The sequence below is a fragment of the Lemur catta genome, chromosome 3 (genome assembly GCF_020740605.2).
Source record: "Lemur catta isolate mLemCat1 chromosome 3, mLemCat1.pri, whole genome shotgun sequence".
Lineage (NCBI taxonomy): Eukaryota > Metazoa > Chordata > Mammalia > Primates > Lemuridae > Lemur > Lemur catta.
Window position 1 is genome coordinate 93,870,249 of NC_059130.1, and position 24,379 is coordinate 93,894,627.

General features: G+C 50.5%; 2 protein-coding genes across 5 annotated transcripts in view; one reads left to right on the forward strand and one right to left on the reverse strand.

The window, feature by feature from the left end:
• The window catches only part of ERI3 (ERI1 exoribonuclease family member 3), a 127,986-nt gene extending 115,782 nt beyond the window's left edge, over positions 1-12,204 (forward strand). For all 4 annotated transcript variants that reach the window (XM_045545613.1, XM_045545612.1, XM_045545610.1 and 1 more), the window contains one exon: positions 11,678-12,204. In XM_045545613.1, the coding sequence (XP_045401569.1) occupies positions 11,678-11,760 (83 nt within the window). In that variant the 3' untranslated portion in view covers positions 11,761-12,204. The remainder of the gene's footprint in view (positions 1-11,677) is intronic.
• A 421-nt stretch (positions 12,205-12,625) lies between these two features.
• Positions 12,626-21,678, reverse strand: DMAP1 (DNA methyltransferase 1 associated protein 1). Its single transcript, XM_045545609.1, has 11 exons — positions 21,589-21,678; positions 21,252-21,401; positions 20,677-20,768; positions 20,212-20,407; positions 14,749-14,907; positions 14,472-14,639; positions 13,989-14,174; positions 13,768-13,839; positions 13,379-13,451; positions 12,946-13,241; positions 12,626-12,740 (listed from the first exon to the last, which is right to left on the reverse strand). The coding sequence occupies exons 2-11, from the start codon at positions 21,354-21,356 to the stop codon at positions 12,681-12,683; spliced, it is 1,407 nt and encodes a 468-aa protein (XP_045401565.1). The 5' UTR covers positions 21,357-21,401; positions 21,589-21,678; the 3' UTR covers positions 12,626-12,680.
• Positions 21,679-24,379: the final 2,701 nt, after the last annotated feature.

Below are 24,379 nucleotides of genomic sequence, written 5' to 3' on the forward strand. Positions count from 1 at the left end.
AATTAATATATCTACATGCTTATGTGAAGGAATCAGTGCAGGAAAAAAAAACCTGAAGCTGTGTCAGAGAGAAGGGGGAATACAGTAAGGGCCCCGAAAAGGCCCGGGTTCTGGTTGGACACCATCCAGGTGGAGTGGAGGTATGGGCTTAGGAAGTGACATCAGGATTTGTCCCTTCTCATGACAGGGTGGAGGAGAGGACTGGTACAGATGCAGGAGAGTGGCTTCTGTGAAGGAGACAGAACTGTCTTTTTGCATGAACAAGGGGGTTGGGGCCATGCTGGGGCAGGGGATTTGAGATTTGTGGAAAGTAGAGAAACTTGAAATTGTCACTAGGGTTGAAGGGAGGGAGTGCACACTAATCAGGAATGTGGAAGATTGGCTGGGCAGTTTTATATATGCACCTGAGGCTGATGACTCTGCTCTTGTAAGTGGCACTAGTCTATGAGGTTATGATTTTCTCTAGTCACACTCTGTCTAGGTGCAGGCATAGAGAAGCAGAGTTGGGTTTTTCCAGGCAAGGATGACAGAAGGAAAAGGGAACAAGAGAGTTGAAGATATTGACAAGAAAAAGATTGATCAAAATGATGGGCCGTGGACTCCAAGCTTCAAAGGGAGGTATGTCAGTTATATTTCTAGGACAGAAATGAGTTGGTACATATCCACCATGCAGTTTCTCTTCTTTCTTACTAAATAGAACCCCTGTATAATTAGGGACATCAGTGTGTACCCAGTTAAAAGAGTAGGCTGGGCATGGTGGCTCACACCTGTAATCCTAGCAACTCAGGAGACTGAGGCTGGAGGATAACTTGAGGCCAGGAGTTCAAGACCAGCCTGGGCAACATAGTAAGACCACCATCTCTAAAAAATAAAAATAAAAATTAGCTAGACATGGTGGCACACACCTGAAGTTCCAGCTACGCAGAAGGCTGAGGCAGGATGATCGCTTAAGCCCAGGGGTTCGAGGCTGCAGTGAGCTATAATGATCTCCCTGCACTCCAGCCTGGGTGACAGAGAGCCCCATCTCTTTAAAAAAAAAAAAAAAAAAAAACTGCTTTTTTAGTTTCTCATACAGCTAGGTAAGCTAAGTATAGCCATGTCTCTGAGCTCTGGCCAGTGAAATAAAAGGAAATGTGTTATGGGGGACCTCCAGGAATGATACTTAAAAGGAAACAACTCAGCTGGGAAGTATACTGTTCTTGCCTTTCCCATCTTCCTCCTTCCTTTTTCCTGAAATGTGGATGTGATGGTTGGAACTCCAGCAGCTTTTTTGGACCATGAAATAATCTTGGGATAGGAAGCCACATGCTGAGAATGGCAGGGCAGAAAGAAGGAAGCAGCCTGGGTCTGATGACTCTGAGGAGCTGTGGGGCTCTTAGTCAACCTACATTGCACCTTTCTTAGTAAAGTTTTATTTTCCTCCCTCTCTGTTTTCACGTGGGTTTCAGTCTAAACCTGACTCAGCCTTTTTAGTAACGTGGCCTGTGTCCTGAGATACAGCAAGAAACAACTTGATCAAATGTTTCAAGAGAGCATAAAAATAGTTACTGACTTCCCAGCCTAACATAGCAGCAGCCTTGGCCCTCTGCCTGCCTCCTCCCTTCAGTCAGTTCTACACTGTGAGGTCCATTCCTTACATCATTCACCTTCCTGCCTTTGTATTCTGTATCAGTTAGTATACTTTCAGCTGTAAGAAAAAGAAATTTCAATTTAAAGTATCTTAAATAATAAGGGGATTTACTATCTCACAAAAGAAATTTAGAGGTAAGGTGATCCTGGGATTGGTTAATTCAATGTCTCAGCAATGTCATCGGGGACCCAGATTTTTTCCATTTTTCTGCTCTTTTATCATCAGCATGGTCTTCACAGGCTGACCGCCTCAAGGTCGGAAGATGGCTTCTGCAGTCCCAGATATTATTTGCAGTTATGAAAACATCCAGCACAATATAGAGGACTATTTTCCCCTCCTGCTGCTCTTCATAAGAGTGAAGAAATTTTCCTTGAAGACCTTTCAGCAAACCTGCCCTCAAATCTCAGTAGCCAGGACACATGCCCACCACTACACCAATGACTGCTAAGGGGAGATGGGATCACTAGAAATGGCTCAAACTACAAAGGATTAACCCTGGTTACCTGGGGGAATAGTGGGCTCCTCCAGCATGGCACCAGGGGTGGCTGTTGGGTACGCAGTCAAAAGTGGGCAAGGAAAAAAGCAAAGACAGGAAGGATGATGTATTATGGAGGGAGTAAAGTTATAAATGGTCTCAAGGTTGCAGTGAGTGAAAGAAAAACTATGTAGGTTGGACATCTCTAATCTGAAAATCTGAAGCCCAAAGTGCTCCAGAACTCAAAACTTTTTGATCACCAACATGACACCATGAGTGGAAAATTCCACACATAACCTCATGCGATAGGTCATGGTCAAAATGCAGTCTAAACTTTGTTTCATGCGCAAAATTATTAATATATTGCATGACATTACCTTCAGGCTATGTGTATAAAGTTGATATAAAACATAAGTGAATTTTGTGTTTAGACTTGGATCCCAGCCCCAAGATATCTCATTATGTATATGCAAATATTCCAAAATCCGAAACACATCTGGTCCTAAGCATTTTGGATAAGGGATACTCAACCCGTATTATTGTCAGAGACTAGGGATATTTAATATTTCAAAGCAAGAATAGTAGGATGTTTAAAAGGTTGAGGGTGAGAGACAATGGAGAAGGTCATTACTGCTGAGGTCAGAGAATAAAGAGGCTGGCAGTAAGGTTTCTCAAAGGTCAGGATGGTTGGGGCTGAAGTCTCGGAAGGAGGTGGCTGTGTCTGGATTGATAGCACATGCTCACAGGAAAGGCTGGGCTGCTGGCACATGGGTCTGGGGCCAGGTCACAGGCCCTGGTACTCTCCAGGTGTCTAGGGTAGCACAGGCAGGTAGCCTAACCTCTCTCTATCTCAGTGTCCCCATTTTGGAAAGAATCTGTCCTGGTTGTTCAGGCCATTCTGGAAGGGGGTGAGGCCCTGACACCTTCCTATTGGAACCGCTGAAGAGCCCAGAGACTGTCTTGGGGGAGACCCTAGGGACAGGGTAAGGTGGAATCTTGGCTGGGGCAGATGCGGCTGCCAGGTATGGTGGATCTACTCAGCTGTTCTCAGTAGCCACCTCTTTCCCCACCCCTCCCTGGCCAGGCCCCCTTCACTTGGCCATAGGTTATCGGGGTGTACGCTGGCACTTCTAGCTGTGGCACCCAGCCAGGAGGAAGGTGAGGCTTCCTGGTCTCTCTACCTGGATGGTCCTTGGCTGGGATCGAGTTGGGGGAGGCAAGCATCCGTTGTAATGGCCAGAGCAGCCGCCCTGTTACTACGGCGTATTTCACTTTTAATTCTGACATATAATGTAATGATCTTTTTTAAGGCCCGATGATATTATCTGCCTGACTAGATTATTGAGTCTTCATCATCTCCAGATAAATTTATGGCCAGGACGAGGCTCAGGATTTATCATCAGTCAATAGAGCTCGATACTCTAACAAGGCGTGTAATAAGATATACATATTTAATGATCCAAGGGGAGGAGCGCTAATGGGAGCCCAGAGTGAGTGGTCCACGGGGCTGGGGCTCTGCCCTAGGGCCGCCATGGCTGTAGGGACATGGATGTGGTCTTTCTCAGGATTGCCTCAGTCTCCTTCCCGAGACCCTGAGGGAGGCACAGGCAGGGAAAAGGAGAGGCAGCACTAGGCCAGGCCAGAGCTGGGGCCCGAGCATCTTCAGCCTAGCCCGAAGGGTACACATGCCCCCCCCGGAGCTCCTTTCCTGCTTCGAGGCCTTGGAAGGGTTGGGGGTGTCCTTAGACCCATACGCCCAGGCCCCTGAGCATTAGGGTGGGCCCACAGGGAGGGGGTGCTGGGGCTGCATGCCCAGGCCGCACTGATGGTGACGGATGGTTTTTCATTATAGCCTCTCAGGTCCTGCCCGCGCCCTGTGTGGAAATTCTATTTATTCCCTAATTTGTAAAAATTCCCTCTTTATCTGATCCCAATCAGGGTGGGGTAATTGGCTCTCTGGGGCAGCGGCTGGGGTCCTTGATGAAGAGCTATGTGGATGTACCCAGCCCGGCCCCCACCCGGCCTGCCACCAGGGCCCACAATTAATAATGATTTGCAAATGGCAGACAAGCAATAACACAGAAAGATGTGGCGTCCGCGCTGCCTCTTCATTTCCTCCCCTTGCAGATATAAATGGCCACAGAACAAAAACCCAGCACTATAAATTCTAGAATTAGTTATTCACCGGGATAAATGGGGCCTGGAGCCGCCAGCCCCTTTGCCTGCCACCCTTCTTGCCTGCTTTCCCCAGTCCAGCTTCTGTCCCCAGGTCTACTCCTGAGCCTGGTCCCTGGCTCAGTTCCTCAGCTTCCTCCCACCACTCTGGCTACCCGCTCCTGTGGGGCCCAGGCTTGGGAGTGGTCACCTGGTCTGGGTCTGTAGCTCCTGCAGTGGCTTGAGCCAGCAGGTGGGATTCACTCTCCACCTCCTCTCATTGACCTCCCTGGCTGCCCAGGCCAGCTTCTGTCCTCATTTTGCACTGGGGTCTGGATGGAGTTGACATGTCCTGCCAGCCCTGGGAGTCTGGATCAGGGTTGATCTTGGGTGTCTTCTTCAGCATTTGGGGCCAATCCAGTTATTTGCCTGGCCAAGTCTGAGTTGGGCTCCTGGTGGCCAAATGTGCTGTAAGTGACACAAGGGGTTTGATGCTGTGCTTACTGGTCAGGCAGTGCCGGGATGCTGGCACAGGCTTTTCCGGGCACCATGCCCTCTCGGCCAGGCGCATCCTCCCCCCCGCCCCCCAAGTGGCTGTGAGCTGGCGGGTAATGGGCGTGTAATGGCCTCATTTCCATGCCCGGCCTCCAGGAGCGGCGGTAAGTGTTTGATTGCCTTAATTTCCAAACACATCATTATCCCAGCTTTACCAGCGCTTAATAAACACTTTATGAGGATTTTTTTAAAAACATCTTCGGTCCGCATACTTCTCTGAAGTGATAAACTCTAATTAAGTCTAATATTTAAAAATATGGTAATGGTGAGTTGTTTGAATAAGTGGACTGCATTTCTGTAATTTCATTATTACGTAAAACACGCTAATTATTTGGAGCGTGCTTATTACGGAGAGAGAAATCGCCTGCTAATCAAGATGAAATTGCCTTTTCCCCTTATTGTGGAACCACCGTCATCCTTCACCATCAGCCCTGTGGCACCTCCAGGCACCTCAGTGGGGTGGAGGGGGATGGAGGAGGGGCTGAAAGAAGGGGTCACTTCGGAGTTGAGGCTATAAAGACCCTGGGGTGGAGGGAGGGGTAGGAAGCTGCGGGAGCCGTGTCTGGGGAGTGTGTCGCGTGGGCCAAGGTGGCCGTGAATGGGGGCCTCGGGGACTGTGTGGGCCATGTCTGAGACAAGGAACAGGGAGGGGGGGTATCAGGATATTATTGTTGAAATAAAAGTATTATTATTGGATGTTGCTGGAATAATAACAACAGTAATAATAACTCAGCTACTGTTTTAAGCACTTCACAAATAACTCATTTCATCTTTTTAAAAACCCTTTGAGGGAAGTAGTTGCTATAGTTATTATTAGTCCTGTTTTAGAGAAGAAGAAAGCAAAACACTGAGAAGTTAAATAAAGTTCAGGAACTTGCTCAAGCTCACACAGTTATTAAGAGGCGGAGTTTGGATTTGAACCCAGAATCTGAGGCTATATAGGGGCCCTCTGCTGTTTCAGCCCTAAACTCACTGCCTTGGCCCCCATCTTCCTTCTTAGCTAACATTTGCTGAACTGTACCCAGCTGGAGCTTGGGATGCTGACCCCCATGATAAGGTTGTCATATTTAGCAAATAAGAACATAGGACACCAGTTAAATTTAACTTTTAGATAAACAAATAATTTTTAGTGTAAGTATGCACCATGTGGAGCTGAGGCTGCATTTACTCTGGCAGTCCTCTGTCAGGCAGGCCCAGGATTGACCCACTGGTACTTTGCTCTCAGGGCATTACTGCTGCCAGGAAGTCCAGATAAACAGATGTGGTGACAAAAGGAGGTTTTAGAATATGGACACACCCAGAGTTCCTGCTGTCTCATCCTCACGTGCTCTTTGTACTCCTCACCTCCCCAACCACCCCACCCCATCTTTGCTGGTCCCTGTTCCACGGGCTCTGGACCCATTCCTCACCAGCTCCTGCAGATCACTAGTGAAGTGGGTTACCAGGCTAAGCCTTTTAGGCAGGAGGCCTGTGGAGACTCCAGTGGCCCTCAGGATGTGTCTGCATGTTCCTTTAGGCCACACTGCCTCTTTGCCCCATGTCAGCAGCTTGCCACTGTGCTGTCCCTCCTGCCCTTCCACCCCACCTTGATTTGCCTCTTTGATCATTCCATGTTCATTCTCTTTCCTGGCTCTGACAGACCCACGTGTAGGAATTGTATATATGATGGAAGTGTCATTTCAAAAGGGTGGGGAAAGTGTGGACAGTTCAATCCGTGATGATAGGACAATTGGCCATCCATTAGGGAAAAATAAAATTAGATCTTCTCTTTCTTACCACACACACAAATCCCAGACAGATTAAAAAGTTAAATATAAAAAAATAACTGAAATTATTAGAAAAAATAAAGAATAGTTTATATGGATATAATGCTGGGATCGAGAAAGCCTTCTTAAGCAAGATATTAAGCCTAGAAGCCATCAGGAAATGCTTTAGACGTCCCTCAGGAATCTGACTTAACTCATCTGAAGCTAAGTTCATTACTGCCCCAAATTTGCACCTCCTCTGCTGTGCCTTGTCTCGGTGAGTGGTGCTAAGATCCTAGACTCATCCCTCCTCATCCCCCCATTAAGGCTTGCTCATTCTATTTCCTAAAAACTCTCTTGCCTCCATCCACTTCTGCACATCATCCATATATCTCCACCTTCATCTCTACTGCCAGTGGCCTCATTCTGGGCCACCATTTTGGGTCTGGACCACAATACAACCTGTTAATTGATCTCTGTGCCTTCAGGGTAACCCCTCCAATCCTGTCTTCTCATCCCAGGATGATAATTCTGAAACACAGATCTGGTCCCGTCATTCCCCTCCTTGAGCATGCTAATGTCCAGCATTCACAGAATAATAAAATCTTAAGCTCCTTAGCTTAGCATTTGGGTTCCTCAGAGTTTCCTTTAGTCAGTCACTGACTTCACCAGCTTCATCTCTAGCAACTCCCTTGCTGCTGCTTCATCACCTCCCACCCCCCGGTAAACTTGAAGTGGGGGACACTCCACATTTCACCTCCAGAAATGTGCCTATACTGTTCCTCCTGCTGAGAGCACCTTCCTCACCTCAACCCTCACTTGCCAGGCTAGCTCCCTCCTGCATCCCCTAAGACCTCTGCTAACTTCCAGTTCTTCCAGGAATTCTTTCCTGATCCTCAGAACTAGTGACTTTTCCATGCCTCCTTTCCTCGTAGCACTTCACCCCTGGCAAGGGGGTCTCTGAGCAACTTGAGGGCAGGGAGCTACAGAGTCTTCTTGCACATCCCTTAGACTCAGCATGGCCGGTGAGCACCGAGCACAGGGAAGGTGTCAGTGCATGTTTGCTGAATGAACAAGTGCATGAATGAATGACCCTCCAAGAGTTTCCTGGGCCCCTTCCCTCCTGAGAGTCCCTGCTTCCTGTCCTCTACTGCTCAATTCCCAGACAAGTGCAGCCAACTGGAGCATGTCAGCCCCAGGTTGTTTGCCGTGTGTGAGCTCTCACTTGGTGTCCTAAGCGACCTGAGCCACCCTTCCATGAGCTGCTGCTTTGCCAAGCAGGTATTTGACTACCCTTGAGCTCAGCCTTATCCTTCTGTTAGGTGCTAGTCTGCTTATCTCCTCCCTGAGGGATTTATGCAGCTGCGCCCCTCCCATTATGGTCTTGGCAATATAAAACTATATCCAACATTAAGAATATTAATGTCCCCCAAAAGAAGAGGGTCACTTTGTCACAAGTTGATGATTCTGCAGGAACATAAAAACAGGTTAGCCTTCTAGAATTTGAAGGTGAGGAAGACCTACTCTTGGAGGCCTCTGTTACGAGCACAAGGCTGTGCTCCCCTCCCCCTCCCCCCACCCCATAGCAGCTTCGGGCTCGTGAGCTCAGTGAGAGGAGCTGGAAGGCAGGCCTGCTAACCCAGGTGGCCCCAGAGCTTCAAGCAGAGGACTCTCCAAGAGGCCATGTTGTTACCCTGCTGCTGTCTCTCTCTGAACTTTTGGCCTATTAAATGCCCCACAACTGACTCTGGTGCTGCTTCTGCCAAGTTTCCTCATTTTCCAATTGTGCCGTTGACTTCTTGAGAACTAATCAGTAGTTTGCATTGACTCTTATCAAGGCTTCAAGGGCTAGAAAGAGTCTTGGGCTGGAAGCCCATAACTGCCATTCCATTGACTTGCTAGGTGAGCTGGAGCAAGTTTCTTCCTCTCTCTGGGTCTCTATTGCAGTGGACCAATTGCAACAAGTTAGACTCCAGAATCTCCATTAAACAAGCGTCAGTAGTCAGAGTTTGTGGAGTGATGCCAGTTGGTTCCATCAAGTGTGCCGGCCCTGATCTGTCATCTGTGCCACAGATTGTACAGAATACACTTTCTCATCATTAGCTCATCCAGAAAACTGGCATCCTTGCCATCTCTTCAGGAAGCATGAAGAGGACAGCATATGCAATACCTTGTTCGGGCCTCAAAATAATGCTAAGGCCATTATCAGCCCCAGTGGAGGAACCTGAAGTTTAGAAAAGCTAACTAAGCACTTGCCGCACGCTATTCAGCCAGTGGGTGAAGTTAAGATTGGAAACAGGTCTGTCTGACTCCAGAACCCACTTGGTCATTTTCAGAAAATAGTGGTTCCTTGAGATCGGAGTACAGGGATTGGGGGTAGAGAGCGGCAGAGACCAGAGATAGCAACAATCAATTTTTGCAGAGCCTTTAAGAAGCCTTTAAACTGAGGGCAAGGAGAGCCACTGCATGGATTTAAAGAGAGAAGAACATGATCAGATTTGTGTAAGAATGATCACCTTAGCTACAAGAGAATGGATTAGAGGGAGAGAGACAAGACAAACTGCTGTAGTAATCCAAGTGAGGAATAATGGTGTATTTCAGGTGTGTATAAAAAAATAAAAAAGATGGGATCTGGACTAGCAGGGCAACTGGCTGCAGGAACGAAGGGAAGTAGATGATTAGAGAGTAAATCTGCAGAACTTAATGCCTGATCAGATTTGGGGAATGAGGGAGAGGGCGAGGTGGCAATATGACCCCCAGGTTTCTTCTTTGGGCATTTTGGGTGGATTATGGTGCTGTTCATTGAGATGGGGAGTACAGGGGTAAGAAGCAGCTTGGGGAGGAAATTAGTTCATTATTGGACATTCTGAGTTTGTATATCTAGAAAGAGATGTTCAAAGGGGTTAGTATGTGGCTTGGAGCTCAGGAGAGAGGTCCAGGCTGGAGATGCTGATCTTCAGGGGTAGCTGAAGCTCAGGATTTGGATGAAGTCATCCCGTGTGTGGAGTGGGGAGAGGTCAAGGACAGAGACTGGGGCACATGGCCAGGCACAGGTGGGAGATCAGTGCCTGCCCACTGGATGGCTGGTGGCCTGGGGGTTGGGGCTAGGACATTCACTTGGGCCAGGGGAAGCAGATTGAACCATTTGTCCAGCAATGAGGGAGGAGCCAGATGAAGTCAATAGAAAACTAATTTTCTTTTCTGCTGGAAGAAATGAGGTGTGTGGCCGCTGGGTAATTGCAGATAACGAGGGGACTTATTCTTAATATGCACAGCGGCCATGGTCCCCAGAGTGCAGGAGACAGGAAGGATTGGAGGTGCCCTGACAGGGCCAGGTTTATTTGGGAAGAAAATCACCCTTTTGTAGCCTCTCCACCAGCACCACCTCGGCCCCTGGGCCCCATCATAAACCCTCCCCCTCTTAGGCCCCTTCCGGTCCCATTCCCCTTCTTGTCAGCTGCCTAGCTCCTCCTGTCACAGCCCCCTCCCTCCACCACCCTCTACCCCCACAGCACAGGCATACACACTAAGGGAGACAAATGATGGGGCCTCAGCTGAGCGGGGTGCGTGTCCGGCCCATAAACCACGGGGATGGGTCACGTCTGGAGTTGCCATGGCCGCCACTACCCACCCATCTGTCTTCCCACTGTTCTGCCTCAGACCAGGCCTCATGACTTCCTGAGTCCCTGGGGGAACAAGGTGTCCCCTCTTCATGCTCACACCTACTGCAGGTCCATCCATGCTGAGCTCTGCGAGTCTGGCTGAGCAGGCTCCAGGGCTGGTGTCTGGAGGACCAGAGACCCCACCCTCTCCCACAGGCCTTTTCTCACACTGGAGGGTCCCCATTCCAAGGCTAAGGTCTTGGCAAGAGTGGACCTGGGGGCTCAGTGGAAAGGGTTGGTCTCTGACAGATGCAGAGGCTTCCTGACCCCACCTTGACCTTACCACCACTCCCCACAGTTGATTAGGACATTGATGTGCAATATTTCCTCAATCACAGCATCAATCCCATGAGGGTTGGTGGCGGCTGAGGCCCTGGTTATGTCCCAAACATCTCAGGGAAGTGGGAGAGGAGTAGGAGGTGAGGCGGGTGAGGGGATGGTGAGTGGTGGCTGCTCTGGGCAGCTGAACAGAAAAACTCAGGCTGTTTCCTAGGCCTTCTCCAGTGGGGTAAGCTCTGGGCAGTGGCACCTCCTGCTGGTGGTGGTGGCCGTGGAACAAATCCTGGCCCGTGTCCATGATTCTGAGGCTCCAGAGTGCCGGTCCTGCAGCCTCCAGGATTCTAGGACACTTGAACACTGCTTGTGGTAGGGTCTGGCACACACAGGCATTTTACCTGAGGTTTGGGCAGAGACAGGGCCCAAGAAGGTGACCAGCATGCACTTTGAGATGGAGGCAGGGCTCGGGCTGATGTACACAGGAGTGTCCAATAGAGGGCTAGTGGCCAAGGCTGTGAGGACCACAAATCTGGACCCTCCCCAGCCTGTCTGGGCCTGCACAGGAACAGGTGCCCAGACAAGCTGATGTTTGATGGCACAGGGCAGGTGTTTCCCAGGGCCCTGGTCCAGCAGTGCCGAGCCTTGTGCCTTGTCACCAGTGATTATGGCTTGGGTCACATCTCCCACACACACGAAAGTGCCGGCAAAGTCACCCTGGCTGTGGGCGTGATGAATGGCCGCACAGTAATGAAATGGAGACATCAAGGCGGGTGGCGGGAAGACGGAGTGTGGCGGACGGGCCGTCCCCACGCGGCGGCAACAAGAAGGATCGCCCAGCGGCCGGGGGCCGTCAAGGGAGAAATTACACATTTACTCTGCCTTTTTCTTACTGCGACGGCACCCATACATCACCGCTGGGGCCGGGGCGGGACATGCCGGCCAATTTCCAGCATGAATTATGGGACTGAGAAGCATTGAGACCAGGCTTCCTGCCGGCCCAGCATCACCCAGCCCTGCCTGAAGCTGGAGATCCCGCCACCAGGGGACGGGATCTCCCTCTCTAGAGCCTGTCGCTCCTCAGTCTGACCCTGCGTCCCACCCCCACCCTTGTGAGAGCACCTGTGGGCACAGAGGGGAAGGATCTGGGGCCCATCTAAATGTCTTCTCTTCCTCTTTTTAGATGACTGCAAGAACATTGCCAACATCATGAAGACACTCGCATATCGAGGCTTCATCTTCAAGCAGACATCGAAGCCATTCTGATTGGCCGAGGACAGGATGGGGCAGGACAGGGTAGCTGTTTGGCCCAGCCCAAAATCCTCTTCTCCCTCTCTAGAGGGGAAAAGGGAGAGTGGCACAGCTCTGCGTCCAGTGTCCCCCAGCTGCCCTGTGGGCTTGTGCCCTGGGCAAGTGCTTGGCCACTTGGCCCTTCTGGAGCAGACACTTTGTGCCCCCCATCCCCACCCCTCAGTCTCAGCCCAGTCTCAGCCCCTCCCATTGTGGGCCTAGGCTAGGGGGACCCAGGCACTCACCGCCTTCTCCCTGGTACACAGGCTTCTGCTGGGGCCACCAAGCCCCCCGTGCCCCCTCCCATCCATAGTGCATGGTGTGTGGTGCCCCCTGGGCTCCAGGACAGATCAGGCCCCACCTTGTGTCTACCCCCATCCCCGCTGTGAACGTGCCACTGAATAAAGTCGGGGAAATGAGGCCCTGGCTGTGTGTGCAAAGCCATCTGTGTGTGTAAGGCTGTTGCTGTGCCTGACACTGTCAGGGTGTGCAGGTGGGTAGAGCATGCCTCAGGCTGCCTCTGTGGACAAGGCCATCAGCAAGTGGCCGTCACTGCAGCACCTGTGACACTCTCACTGCATATACAGAAGTCTGTGGAAGTGTGAGGACTGTCCAAGCTGGAAGCTGCTGGTATCTGAGGCCACTGCTGTGTAAAACTATGAGTGTTCCAAGGTGCGGAAGTTTTGGCAAAATTAATAGTTGTTAGTGGTCAGACGGCTGCCAAGGGCCTGAACACAGGCAAGCCCGACTCCCACCCGTGGAGTGGCTGGGTGATCCCCTCCCGGCCCACCCCCCAGCCAGGGGCATCAGAAGTGGTGGGAAGGAGAAGGAAGCAGCCCAGTCCAACTCGGCAGCTCTATTTACACAACAGCATCGCCCACGCCCCATGTGGCCTCTCACGGCTTCTTGGCTTTCTTCACAGAAGATGAGCTGGAGGCCGACTCCCTTCGCTTCCTCTGAGGAGACATGGAAAGTATTGAGGTCAGTGGCCCCAAGGCCTGAGTCAGGTGTGGTGTGTGTGTTTACCACTCTCGTGGGGATGACACCCACTGGTCAACCCACCCCTCCCTCAGTCTCAGCCTCCCAGGGGTGATCATTCCTGCTGCAGGCACTAGAGGGAGCAGAGCCAGGGCATGTTCTCCCAGCCACCCAGGCTCTTACCGAATTGGGCGTGAGGGGTGCGCCCACCACATCGATGATGGTGTCCTTGGTGGGGTCAGGGCCAAGTCCAGGTTCAGACACTGCTGGCTCAGCAGAGGCTGGGGCCAGGCCCGATGCTGGCGTGGCAGGGCCCCCCAGCACCCCGGCCCGGGCCAGTGCCTCGTGACGGTGCCGCAGCATCTGCAGCTCATACTCGCAGTTGGCACAGGCCTGCTTGAGCTCGTAGAGCAGCACCAGGTCGCTTCGCAGCTCGTTGAACATGTGCACCAGCTCCTCTGTGGGTGTCGGGCTCAGCTCTGCAGGTGGTGAGCAGCACAGGGGTAGAGCCACAGTGTGCTGGGAGCCCAGCATTGTGACCTGACCTCCGCCCCGCCCAGCCTTCATCCACAGCCCCGAGCTGGTACAGCCTGTGGTGCCCAGGCCCCACACTCACCCACACCAAGCTCCAGCAGCATCTGTTCCAGGGCCTTGATCTTCTTCTGTCCCACAGAGCTTGGCAGCTTCATCTGCAATGACCCAGGCAGCTAAGCCCTCTCCCCAACAAGAGGCTTAGGATGAAGGGGACGAAAGGCATCGGGGGGTGGAGGAGGTGGAAAGAGAAGTAACCCAGGGAGGTAGCTATGGGCCAGAAAAGGGATAGCCAGGAAGGAGAATATAGTGAAAGCTGTGACTTCGGCCTGGCCACATGCTCCTGAGATCCTGGAGAGGCCACATCTGTCTGCAGCAACCTCCCCTACCACTCAACCCACCTGCCTGCGGCACGTGGAACCCAGAGCAGGGGAGCCGAGGGCCCAAACATGTCACAGGACATGACTCACATACCCGCTGGCTCCGCAGCGTGACACCTGCAGACTTGAAGTCTGGAAACTTGATGCCTGCTGTCTCAGGAACAGCCTGGGGGAGAAGACATGGATTCCAAGGTGTCACAGGGAATGGGCCTAGGGTTAGTCCCAGCACCCCACCAGCTCTAGGTGCTCTGAGAACCCTCCACTCAGTGCCAGGCAACCCCTCCACCCTGAGCTGGGCTGGCTTAGCCCCCGCACCGGCTTCTCAGCCTCCTTTTTCTGGGGTAGCTTCTTCTTCGGGGCCTTGCGTTCCGTGCGCCGCTGCTCTGCAGTGGTGTCCGCCGCCGTAATCAGCTTCTGCAGGTCCTGGGTGCGTTTCTCCCGCTCCTTCTTCCGGGCCTCAATCTTGCGCAGCTCCTGTAGCAGGTACTCCTCCTCTGCCACCTGGGGAGGTGACACAGATGCTAGGTGTGTGAGGACATGTGGGAGTGTGGGTGGACAGGGCGGTGACAGGGTGCTGGGCTGCCAATGAGGAAACCTGAGAAATAAGGGGTCATGACGGAGGTGACGGGCCATGGAGAGCAGAAGAAGGACCCACGTAGGAATGGGCTTGGGGGCAGTCACGGAGTATCAAGGGAGGCAAGGGGACCTGGGAGAGAGGGCGTTGAGTGCATGCAGGATGGGGGCAATGGGCAAGGGGGTTTGGGCATGGAGGAGAGGAATGTGGGGCCTGGGGCTGACCTGCTCTGGGGTCCGGTTGTAGAGACGCTCTAGCTGTTCCTTCCGCCGTCGCTCATGCCCAGCATCAAATACTGGTATCTTGAGGTCTGTGCCTGGCACAGCCCGCACGTTGGCAAGCTTAGCACAGATGTGGTAGTACCGCTCCTTCAGGTCTTCCACAGAACGCTTCTGAGGATCAAGACCGGGCAGGGGAATGCACATTCAGGGGCACTTGGAAGGGATGGCACAGAGGTCAGTCCCAGGGGTTGGGCACACACGCAGATGCACAACAGCTCACCTTGAACTGCTGGTGGTCATATCGGTCGTGGATAACTACAAAACGCAGGTCAAAGCGGCGGCTGAGGTCAAAGAGATGGTCAGTTTCTGCCTTAGTCCAGGCGTCATCGTGGAGATAGAGCTGGTACTCCTGCTCTGAATACACAGGCACCTGCACAGTCTACTGGCAAAAAAGGACACGGCAGGGGCATGCTTACGTCATGTCATGTCCAGCAGGCTCTGGCCCCGTGACCGCAGCTCCTCCTGTTCCTTGCCAGCGCCTGGGTTACACAAAAGCAATCCTCTGCCTGTGCCCCGGCAGAGGGCAGCCTGGCGTGAGGAAAGAACCTGTTTGCTTGACTATAGGCCCTGGCAGCTTTGGAACTGCAGCCTGCCTTATTCACCCCAGGAGCGACTTCACCGTGTCTTCAGCTCCAGAGCCCCAGTAATGCAACACATGCTCCTGCCCCCATGGTTAAGGTGAGGGCCCCACACGTAAGGACTTCTGTGAGTCCAAAGGTCAACTGTGGGTTTGGGCAGATGGCTATCAGGAGCCCCCCTAGTCCATGCAATTCTTATCTAAAGCATCACTGCCACCCAGTGGTGACAGGGGGACTTGCAACTTCCCCAGAGCTCCCCAAGGTCACACATCTCCACAGAATCCCGGCCTGAATCCTAGTCCCAACATATGCAACCCTGCCAACGCCCCTCCTTCCCCTCTCCTACACCCCATCCCGTAGGCCTCCCCCAAGAGACACACAGCACCACCACCAGCTGGGTCTGAGAGTCAGAGACCAAGGAAGGAGTCGATGCTAGACTGGCCCAGGGAGTTTCTCTTCTCTGTTAAAAGACCACACAACCAGCTCTGAACCTGCTTTCAAGACATATATTTCCAGCTGCCTCTTGGACATCTGGAGGTCGCACACATACCTCAAACTTAACATGCTCAGTACTGAACATCACCCTCCCTCAAATGTGTATCTCTCCCAGTCCAGATCTCAGTCAATGTCACCATCACCCAACTCAGTTGCCCAAGCACCTTTAATTCCTACCTTTCCCCTTGATTCTTCCCCCTCAACAAATCTGACTTTTACCTCCAAAATTTCTATCTCCATTGCCACATTCCAGTCCAAACCACCACTATCACTTGCCTGGATCAAAGAATTAGCCTCCCTATGGTGTCTGCCTCCATTCAATCCTCCTCCAATCAATTCTCCATCTGCAGCCAAGACTTGATCTCTTTAAACAGTGCTACTTAAGGGGCAGTCTGCAAACTAGTGCTGTTTGCAAACAGTTATCACTGGTCTGTAAGAATGGAAATTGAAAGTAGGTGCTGGAAAACTTTTATAACAATTTTATAGTATGCTGCTGAATTTAGTATGAAGAAACACAGACTTATATTTAGTTTTTTCTTATAATTTTATTATCTTTATCAGTCTCTGATGGTTTGGAAAACAAAAAGAAAAACATCCTTATCTTCACCACAGATAATTTGAGATGCACTGTTCTAGTGTTCGAGAATATATATCTTACATATCCCTTATTAAACCTCTTGGGCCAGGAATGATGGCTCACGCCTGTAATCCTAGCACTCTGGGAGGCCAAGGTGGGAGAATCACTTGAGGCCAGGAATTCCAGACCAGCCTGAGCAAAAGTGAGACTTCTCTACTAAAAATAGAAAACTTAACTGGGCATTGTGGTGTGCACCTGTGGTCCCAGCTACTCAGAAGGCTGAGGCAGGAGGATTGCCTGAGCCCAGGAGTTTGAGGTTGCAGTGAGCTATGATGACACCACTGCACTCTAGCCCGAGTGACAGAGTGAGACCCTGTCTCAAAAAACAAAAACAAAAATGAAAAACCAAAAAACTCTCAAAGCCTCCCACCTCCAAGATAAAGCACCTTCTAGATAATTCGCAAACTCCTCAGGAGCAAGGGTTATCTGGTTCATTTCCTACCTTTAGGTCTCAGCACATTATAGGTATCAGCATCTACTGACTCAATTAATGAATACATAAATAAATGGCCTGGCCTCCTCCTGTAGCCACTGTCCCTCATGGACCCTAATTTCCAGCCAAATGACTAGCAGTTTCTGGAACATACCAGGCTCCCCTCTCAGCCTTTGTTCTTGCCTGAAATGTCTTCCCACTTCCATGTTGCTTCCACCTAGATACCTTTTTCATTCTTCTGGTCTCTCTAGTTTCCCTGGCTTGGTTAAGTATTCCTCCTAAGCATTTTAACTCCATTTAATTAAAAATTACTCAGGAACTGTGTAGCCAGTCCTGCTCTCAAGGAGGTCAAAGTCTAATGAGGAAGACATTTTTTGATTTATTCAACCAATACTCATCATGGGCTTGCAACATCTACACTGGGGACAGCTGAATATGACAGACAGGGTTCTTGGCCTCTCAGAGCTCACACTCCAGCAGAAAAAATAATTTTAGTACAGTGTGGCCAGTTTGATGACATAAGTATGCTTAGGGTATAACCTGATCCAGCCTGGGGACCAGAGGTGGTCAGAGAAGAGTTAACTTGGGCCTGGTTCAGTCTTAAGGTTACGCAGAAGTTCACTAGTGAGGGAAGATGGACAGAGAATCCTAGGCAGAGGGGCAGCACAAACACAGCCCTGAGAGAAAGAGCCTACTGTGCACGGGCTTGGCAGTGAGGGACTTGTTGGGAAAACAAGCAAAGGGAGAGACAGGGAGAGCCATGAAAAGAGGCTGGTGAGTCAGCAGAGGCCAGCTGCTAAGGAGCCCTGCTGAGGAGTCCAGAACTCAGCCTGAGGGTGATGCGAGCCAGTAAGTTTTGTTTTAAGACCAAATGGTTGTGTTTCTCTTTAACAAAGACCACTCTGCCAGCAGTGAGGACACAGGAGTGACATGAGTCTAAGAAACCAGGTGTCAGATTTTAGAAATAATGCAGGTGAGAGGTGAAAAGGCCTGAACTAAAGCAGCACAGTGGAAGTCAGAGAAAAGGGCAGACTGGAGAGGCTTTAGGAGATAAAAACCACAGGATCTGATGTGCGGGGCGAGGGAAGATGCTAACATAGGTGACTCCCGTGTTTCTGGCTTGAGCAAGAGGGTGGATGGGGAGCCACTGACTGAGAAACGGACACCCCAGGAGGAGCAGTATTGAAGAGGAAGCTCATTAATTCAGTTCACTCCAACTTCAGTCTCCACCCTGTAGTCACTAGGATCTTTCTAAAACTTAAACTGATCCTTGCTGGGGTCAGTGGCCAATACCTATCATCCCAGCACATTGGGAGGCCAAGGCAGGAGGATCACTTGAGGCCAGAAGTTCAACACCAGCCTGGGCAACAAAGCAAGACACCGTCTCTACAAAAAACTTTTTAAAAATTAGCCAGGCATGGTGGCATGAGCCAATAGTCCTTGCTATTTGGGAGGCTGAGGCAGGAGGATTACTTGAGCCCAGCAGTTTGAGGCTGCAGTAACCTACAATTGCACCACTACACTCCAGCCTAGGTGACAGAGCAGGACCCTGTCTCTAAGAAAAAAACAACTGATCCTGACACTACTCTGCTTAAAGTCTGTCACTGGCTGCCCAGAGACATCAGGGCAAAGCCCAAATTCCTGAGTCTGCTTGCTGCGGGCCAGCATGGCCTGGCCCAGGCCCTGCTGACCTCTCAGGCCTCATCTCCCACCTCATCCCCACCATATCCTCCCTTGGGCTTTAGGCTTCATCAACATGGAAATGCCCATAGCATCCCATACACATAACCTTTAAAAAATTTTTGTTTATGCCTTTGCTCGTGCTGTTCCCTATGCCTAGAAAAGTCACTGCATTCCTAATACCACCTGGGGACATCATCCTTCAAGACTCAACTCAGGCTCTAACTACTCTATGAAGCTTCTGTGACCTTCAGGTCCTCCCAGTATAGCAAGTATCCCACCCGATTATAGTTGTCTGTGCCTCCCCCTACCCATCCCCAACAACATAGAGAGCTTTTTGAGGGTGGACATTGTATCTGATTCATTTTTGTGACCTCAGTGCCTAGGGCTTGACTTGGCACGGAATGGTATTTACTAAATAACAAATGAACATTCTTTTGTCTCCACCTCAACTTGTCTCTTCCAGCCTTCCCTCCCATCCCCTCAGATGCCTCGCCTCTTGGCTGTCCCTTCTCAATCTTCTATGTCCAGCCTCTCCCTCCACTGGATCTAAGGGGCCTAAGGATGACGGTGAGATGGAGGAAACCCATGTTTGAGGCAGGTGGGAGAATGATGGGTTCATGCCTGGCCATGCTAAGTCTGAAAAGCACGTGGGCCATCCAGGGGGAGGTGTTCAGGTGCAGTTGGATATACTGGGGTGGGAGGAGAGAAATCAGGCCTTGGGTTCCTGAGTTTGAGCCCCCAGTGGTTTTAGGCTTTAAGTCTAGGCTGTTCCAGGCTGCAGCAGCTATAAGCCCACAGTGTACAGTGGCTTATGTAATGGGCTAGGAAATCCTAGCCCAATCTAGCTCCGCCTCCCACTGGCCTGGTGAGTCTGGGTAAGGCCCTGCTCTGCTGAGCCTTAGTAATCGAGACCAGAGATAACTCAGCTTGGACTAGGGGGTTAGCACAGGGGATGAAGAATATAGACAGAGATGTGATTTATTAATATTATGGAAACAGAATCAGCAGGGCTTAGTTATTAGATCTATCACTGAGGTCTAGCTCAAATGCCACCTTCTCAGAGAGTCCTTCCCTGACCACCCTATTTAAAGTAGGTTTCCCCTGTACCTACAAGTTCACTCTTTATCTCATTTCATATCCATTCATATCCTGGTTTCATTTTATTGATAGCTCTTATCTGAAAGACTCCAATTTGTTTTATTTCCTTCCATGTTTATCTGTCTTCCCCTGCCGCCTTTGTCCTGTTATGGATTGAAACAGTGTGAGAGCTAACGGAGAAAGCAAAGTCGAGGATGATTCCTGAGTTTCTGGTTTGGGCAAATGGATGGATAATGATGCCATTTACTGAGATGGGGAACAGGTTTAGGGCTGGCAATAGAAGATTGTGAGTTCAGTTCGAGGGTACCTACTTGATGTGACATACCTGTGGTGCATTCAGAGAAAGATATTAGTAAATGATTGGCTATGTGGGAGTCATTGCTCTGGATTGGAGATATTAAGTTAGGGTCACTGGCACATAGAGGGTTACTGAAGCCACAGGGTAAACGAGACACACTGGGGAGAGAGTACAGAGTGAGAAGAGCAAAGCACCTAGGATATGGCTCTGAGGAAGAGTAACGTTTGAAAGGCCAAGAGAAGCCATGAAAAACCAGAGCAGGTCCAGGGAAAGACAGGATCCCATGGGCAGAAAAGACCCACGGAGTCCCACTCTGCATGTATTTGCCACAAGGACTGAGTAGGTAACCACGGCTGGACCTGAGCATACCTCTGGATCCAACCCTAGGAGACCGGAGAGCTCGTCCAGTGGCTCAAAGCGGGTGGGCAATCCCGGCCTGTGTCCGAATGGAGGTAACTCACCTTATTGAACCTGGCAAAGGGGTAGTCCTTGCCCTCCTCGGCTGCCCGTCGCCAGTGGAAGAACATTGCTCCATCCTTGCGGGCCGGGTTGGTGAATGGCATCCATTTCCAGGGCCGCACCTTCTTGGAGCCCAGCTTGGCTTTCACTGTGCGGTAGCCCTGACCAGTGTCACTGGGTAGCAGTGGAGGTGCATCCCTGGCAGTAGGGTGTAGGGAGGTGGGAGGTTAGAATCAGTAGGTGTACGAGAGAGCCTCTGGGTTCAGGGAGCTGATCTACCCTACACCAAGGAAGTCAGGTCCTAGAGCAAGAGATCTGAGCTCCTGCATCCTACCAAGCAAGCAGGAGCCCTGGTTGGGGAGGGCGGGGGAAGAAAGAGAAAGAATTGGAAGAGAAAACTAGGAGTTAGGGACATGGCAGGTGAGGCAGGGGCCAGAGGGTGGGGAACTTGGGATTCTAATACTTGCTTCTTGTCAGAGTAGAGCAGTGCATAGACCTCCCGGTGCATGCCCTCTGGCCTCTTGAAAGTCAGTGTCTCAGAGGACTTCTTGGACTTTTTCTGAGAAAGGAAACCACAGAAAGGAACCACAACCTAGACCCCATTTCCTGAAAATTCTTTAGCCCAGCTCAATCCCTGAACAAACCAGTACCTACAGGTACAATGACACACATACTGACATATTATAACGACACATTATAAAAGCAAAGAAACCCACTTACAGGGACACCTCCAGTCTGAGCAGGTCATTCTCTTCCCCATCCTACCATCTCTCAGACTGTCACAATGTCTTGGTCTTTCCTCGCCCAACATCTTACAAATGTCATACCCTCATGGTCCCCGCCATCTCCCACAGAATCCCACATCCTCTGTCCCATCTCATCAAATGTGACACATACTCGCTGTCCCGTTATGTCACACCTTCTTTTATCTCCCATCTCACTAGAAGTATAGCACCTCATCACTTCCCCCATCTCTCTTCCGTTGTCACCCCTCCCCACCCCGTCACTCCCCCCACCCAACGCTCTCAGAAGCCCCTGCTACCTTGTCCGGGTTGATAATGTCCTTCTTGCTGATGGTCCCTGAGGCTGCATCCCCTTCTGGACCCCCAAGTTCTAGAATGTCGCGTACATCTGCGCCAGTAGCCATCGCGCCAGAGAGATGGGGGAGCGACCTGAGGTCAAGGGTCAGTGCCTGAGGAGGGACCGGGCTCGGGTCAGGAGGCGGGGACACTGCAGACCCAAATGGGGGCGGGCTGAAGAGGCGGGCCGCGAGGAGGAGGGTGATCCAGGTCAGGTCGGGGTCCTGCCTGTGTCCCGCCGCTTGAGCGTCCCTAACGGCTCCATCAGTCTCCTCGCCCCCCACCCCCGCGCCTCCGCACCTGGGTCCCCCGGCTGAGGCTCCCGCTGTCGCTCCCTTAACCCAGCAAAGTCGCGGGTAGAAACTTCCGGTAGTGCGCATTAGAAACATGGCCGTCAGGAACACTTCCGGTCTGTGCTTGGAGGAAACGGAGCCGACTTGCAGCCCAGTGTGAAAGCTACTGGCCGCGACCAGCTTGTCACTGTTCTGTGCTCCCGTGAGCCCGCACATGTCGGTGCGCTGCCTGCTTTCTAGCATTTTCCCTGTTCGTTGCTCCGTTGCATCTCGGGCAATGAAAAGAGAGCCCAGAGCTCTGTGACCTTGAGAAGCCACTTAATTTTTCTGAACCTGTTTCTTCACTTGCAAAATGAAAATTGTAATGGTACCTGCTTAAATGGAATACCAATATTCCATATAAAACATTAGCATAGTGCTTGAGACATTTACTGTTTTTATTAAATGAATTAATGATATTAATTACCCCTGTTCATTAAGTGCTAATATGTACCAGGCACTGTGCTAAACTTGGAAGTGAAGAGATAAACTGTGATAAGCTTGAAGGTGAAGAAATAAAAGCGCAGCTTCCCAGGGTGGCTGTGGGTATGGAGTAAGGTCTGGAACCGCACTTGCACCTCCTCTGAACGAGGTCCTGGTTTCGTGGGGCTTTCCTGGAGCCCAACTTCCTGGAACTTTACTAGTCTAGGAGACAGCTGCACTAGTTTGAGTTACAAAGAGGCTCAAAACACAGCCCTAAGCAGGGAGCAGCTAGAAGTACCTCTCAAGGGAAAAAACTTACTGATCTCTCTGGACAGAGACAGGAGATCCTGAGGAAGGGCAGAAAGAGGGACAGGGGAAGTAGCTCCCAGCTTCAGCCTCTGCGAACCAGCCTGCCAACACGGAGGACACATGGGCAGAAAGTGAGGAGGAGTAAGGAGGGGGGTTGTTAAGGCATTAAGGAGGCCAGACCCTGGGCCAAGACCTATCAAAAATCCCAGCAGGGGCCAGAGGAGCAGTCAGCCTGCACAAGTTAGCTATAAATGTTGTAGCCCGTTCTGGCCTAGACAAGAAGGGGGATACAACAGTTGCAGCCACAGCCTGGCTAGACCCCAAAATTTTGGAGAGCTAGGCTTGGAGGTACAAACCTTGCCCTGTTCCTGAGGCCTGATTCCTGGGTAGATCCTCACTTCCAAACAATTTCTGGGGGAAACCAAAGTCTTGCAGCAAAAATTGCCCACAGAGTAAGAGAATGGTCCTTGGATACATAGGGGACAGAGCCATGAGAGCGGGCCCTGTGCCTCTGCCTCAAACATTTGACACTACTTGTTTGTAGTTGATTAATCGTGTAATTATTTGTGCAATATGTATCTCCCTTAATAGACTCATTTCTGAGGACAGGGATCATGGTATGTAAATGAATGTATGTGCCAGGCTTTGTTCTAGACTCTGCAGATACAGTGGGTAAAAGAGATACAAATATCTCCTGGTGCAGCTTATATTTAGTGGAGGAAGAGAAACACTGAGCACATAGACAATAAAATTGATCACGTAAGCGTTGATGGTGACAAGAGCTATGAAGGAAATAAAATAGAGTCACAGGATGGAGGACTACTTTACATAGTGTGGTCAAGGAAAGTTTTTCTGGGGAGTTGAACTCTGAGCTGGGATTTAAATGATGAAAACAGCCACAGAACATCCGGGGGAGGAATGTCTTGGGCAGGTGCAAAAACAGCGTAAAGTCCCTAAAATGGAAGGATCTCTTCATGTTGAAGGCACATAAAGAAAGAAGGCCAGTGTGAGGAGTGTCAGGTGAGAAGGGGGAGAATAGGATGACTTGAGATCAGAGGCAGGCACTGTGGGCCATGGGAAGGAGTTGGGTTTGACCCTAAGGGCAACTGGATGCCATCATCCCTTCTCCTCACCAACACTATGAGCTCCTTAAGGGTGGCACTGGGTCTCCTCATCCTCTGAGCTCTCCCAACAGGAGAGACACATGTGCCCTATTTCAAGGGGCTCGTTAGAAAGAAACTGTGGGGAAAGGGAGGCAGTCAGGACGTGGTGTGATGGAGATCTGACCTGGTCTTGCTCAGGTTAATAATAAAGAACATTTTCATACTAATAAGATAAGAACAAATATCCCATTTTTTTAAATGGGCAGAAAACATTAGGAAAGTTACAGAAGAAACACAACAGCCAGAAAATGTACAGGTAAGCATTTAGCCTCACTGGTATTCAAAGAAATTAAAATTTTAAAACCTTAGTAGGATACCATTTTTGCCTATCAGGTAGGTAAAACTTTAAAGTCATTGCAGTACCCATTCTTGATAAAGATATGGGTGAAATGGACACTAGCATACACTGGTAGTAGAAATGTAAATCATTCAATGTTGTTCATTAATTTCTTCAACAGTATTTGTTTGGTACTTAATGCATACCACTTAGATAAATGCCACTGTGTGCTGGGCACTGGGTGAGGCCTTGGATATACAGCAGTAAAGAGGACAACCATGATCTCTGCCTTCACTGAATTAGCAATCTCTCCCTTTTTATAAATGTGTAACTGTACACAAAAAATTCTGGAAAGGAATAAGCAAAAACAATGGCATCAGTTGTTTTTATCTAGGCAACTTATGTTTTCTTTCTTTTGCCTATAGGCATTTTCTAAGCTTTCTATAATGAATGTGTACGTCTTTTACAATAAAAGGGAAGAAGGAAGGGAAGGAGGGCAGACAGACAGATAGACTCTGTGCTGTGGAGGGTGGGCTGGGCCAGAGTTCGGGAGACTAATTAGGGGGCAGTTGTGACTGTCTAGGCAA

What these genes read in the sequence shown, in the direction of transcription:
- DMAP1 (XM_045545609.1), bottom strand. Translation starts at nt 21,356, where the DNA reads ATGGCTACTGGCGCAGATGTACGCGACATTCTAGAACTTGGGGGTCCA. An exon ending in CTGCTCTACTCTGACAAGAA is followed by an intron (nt 20,408 to 20,676) that starts GCAAGTATTAGA and finishes CCCTACTGCCAG; the next exon opens with GGATGCACCTCCACTGCTAC. An exon ending in GCTGCTGGAGCTTGGTGTGG is followed by an intron (nt 13,242 to 13,378) that starts GTGAGTGTGGGG and finishes CACCACCTGCAG; the next exon opens with AGCTGAGCCCGACACCCACA.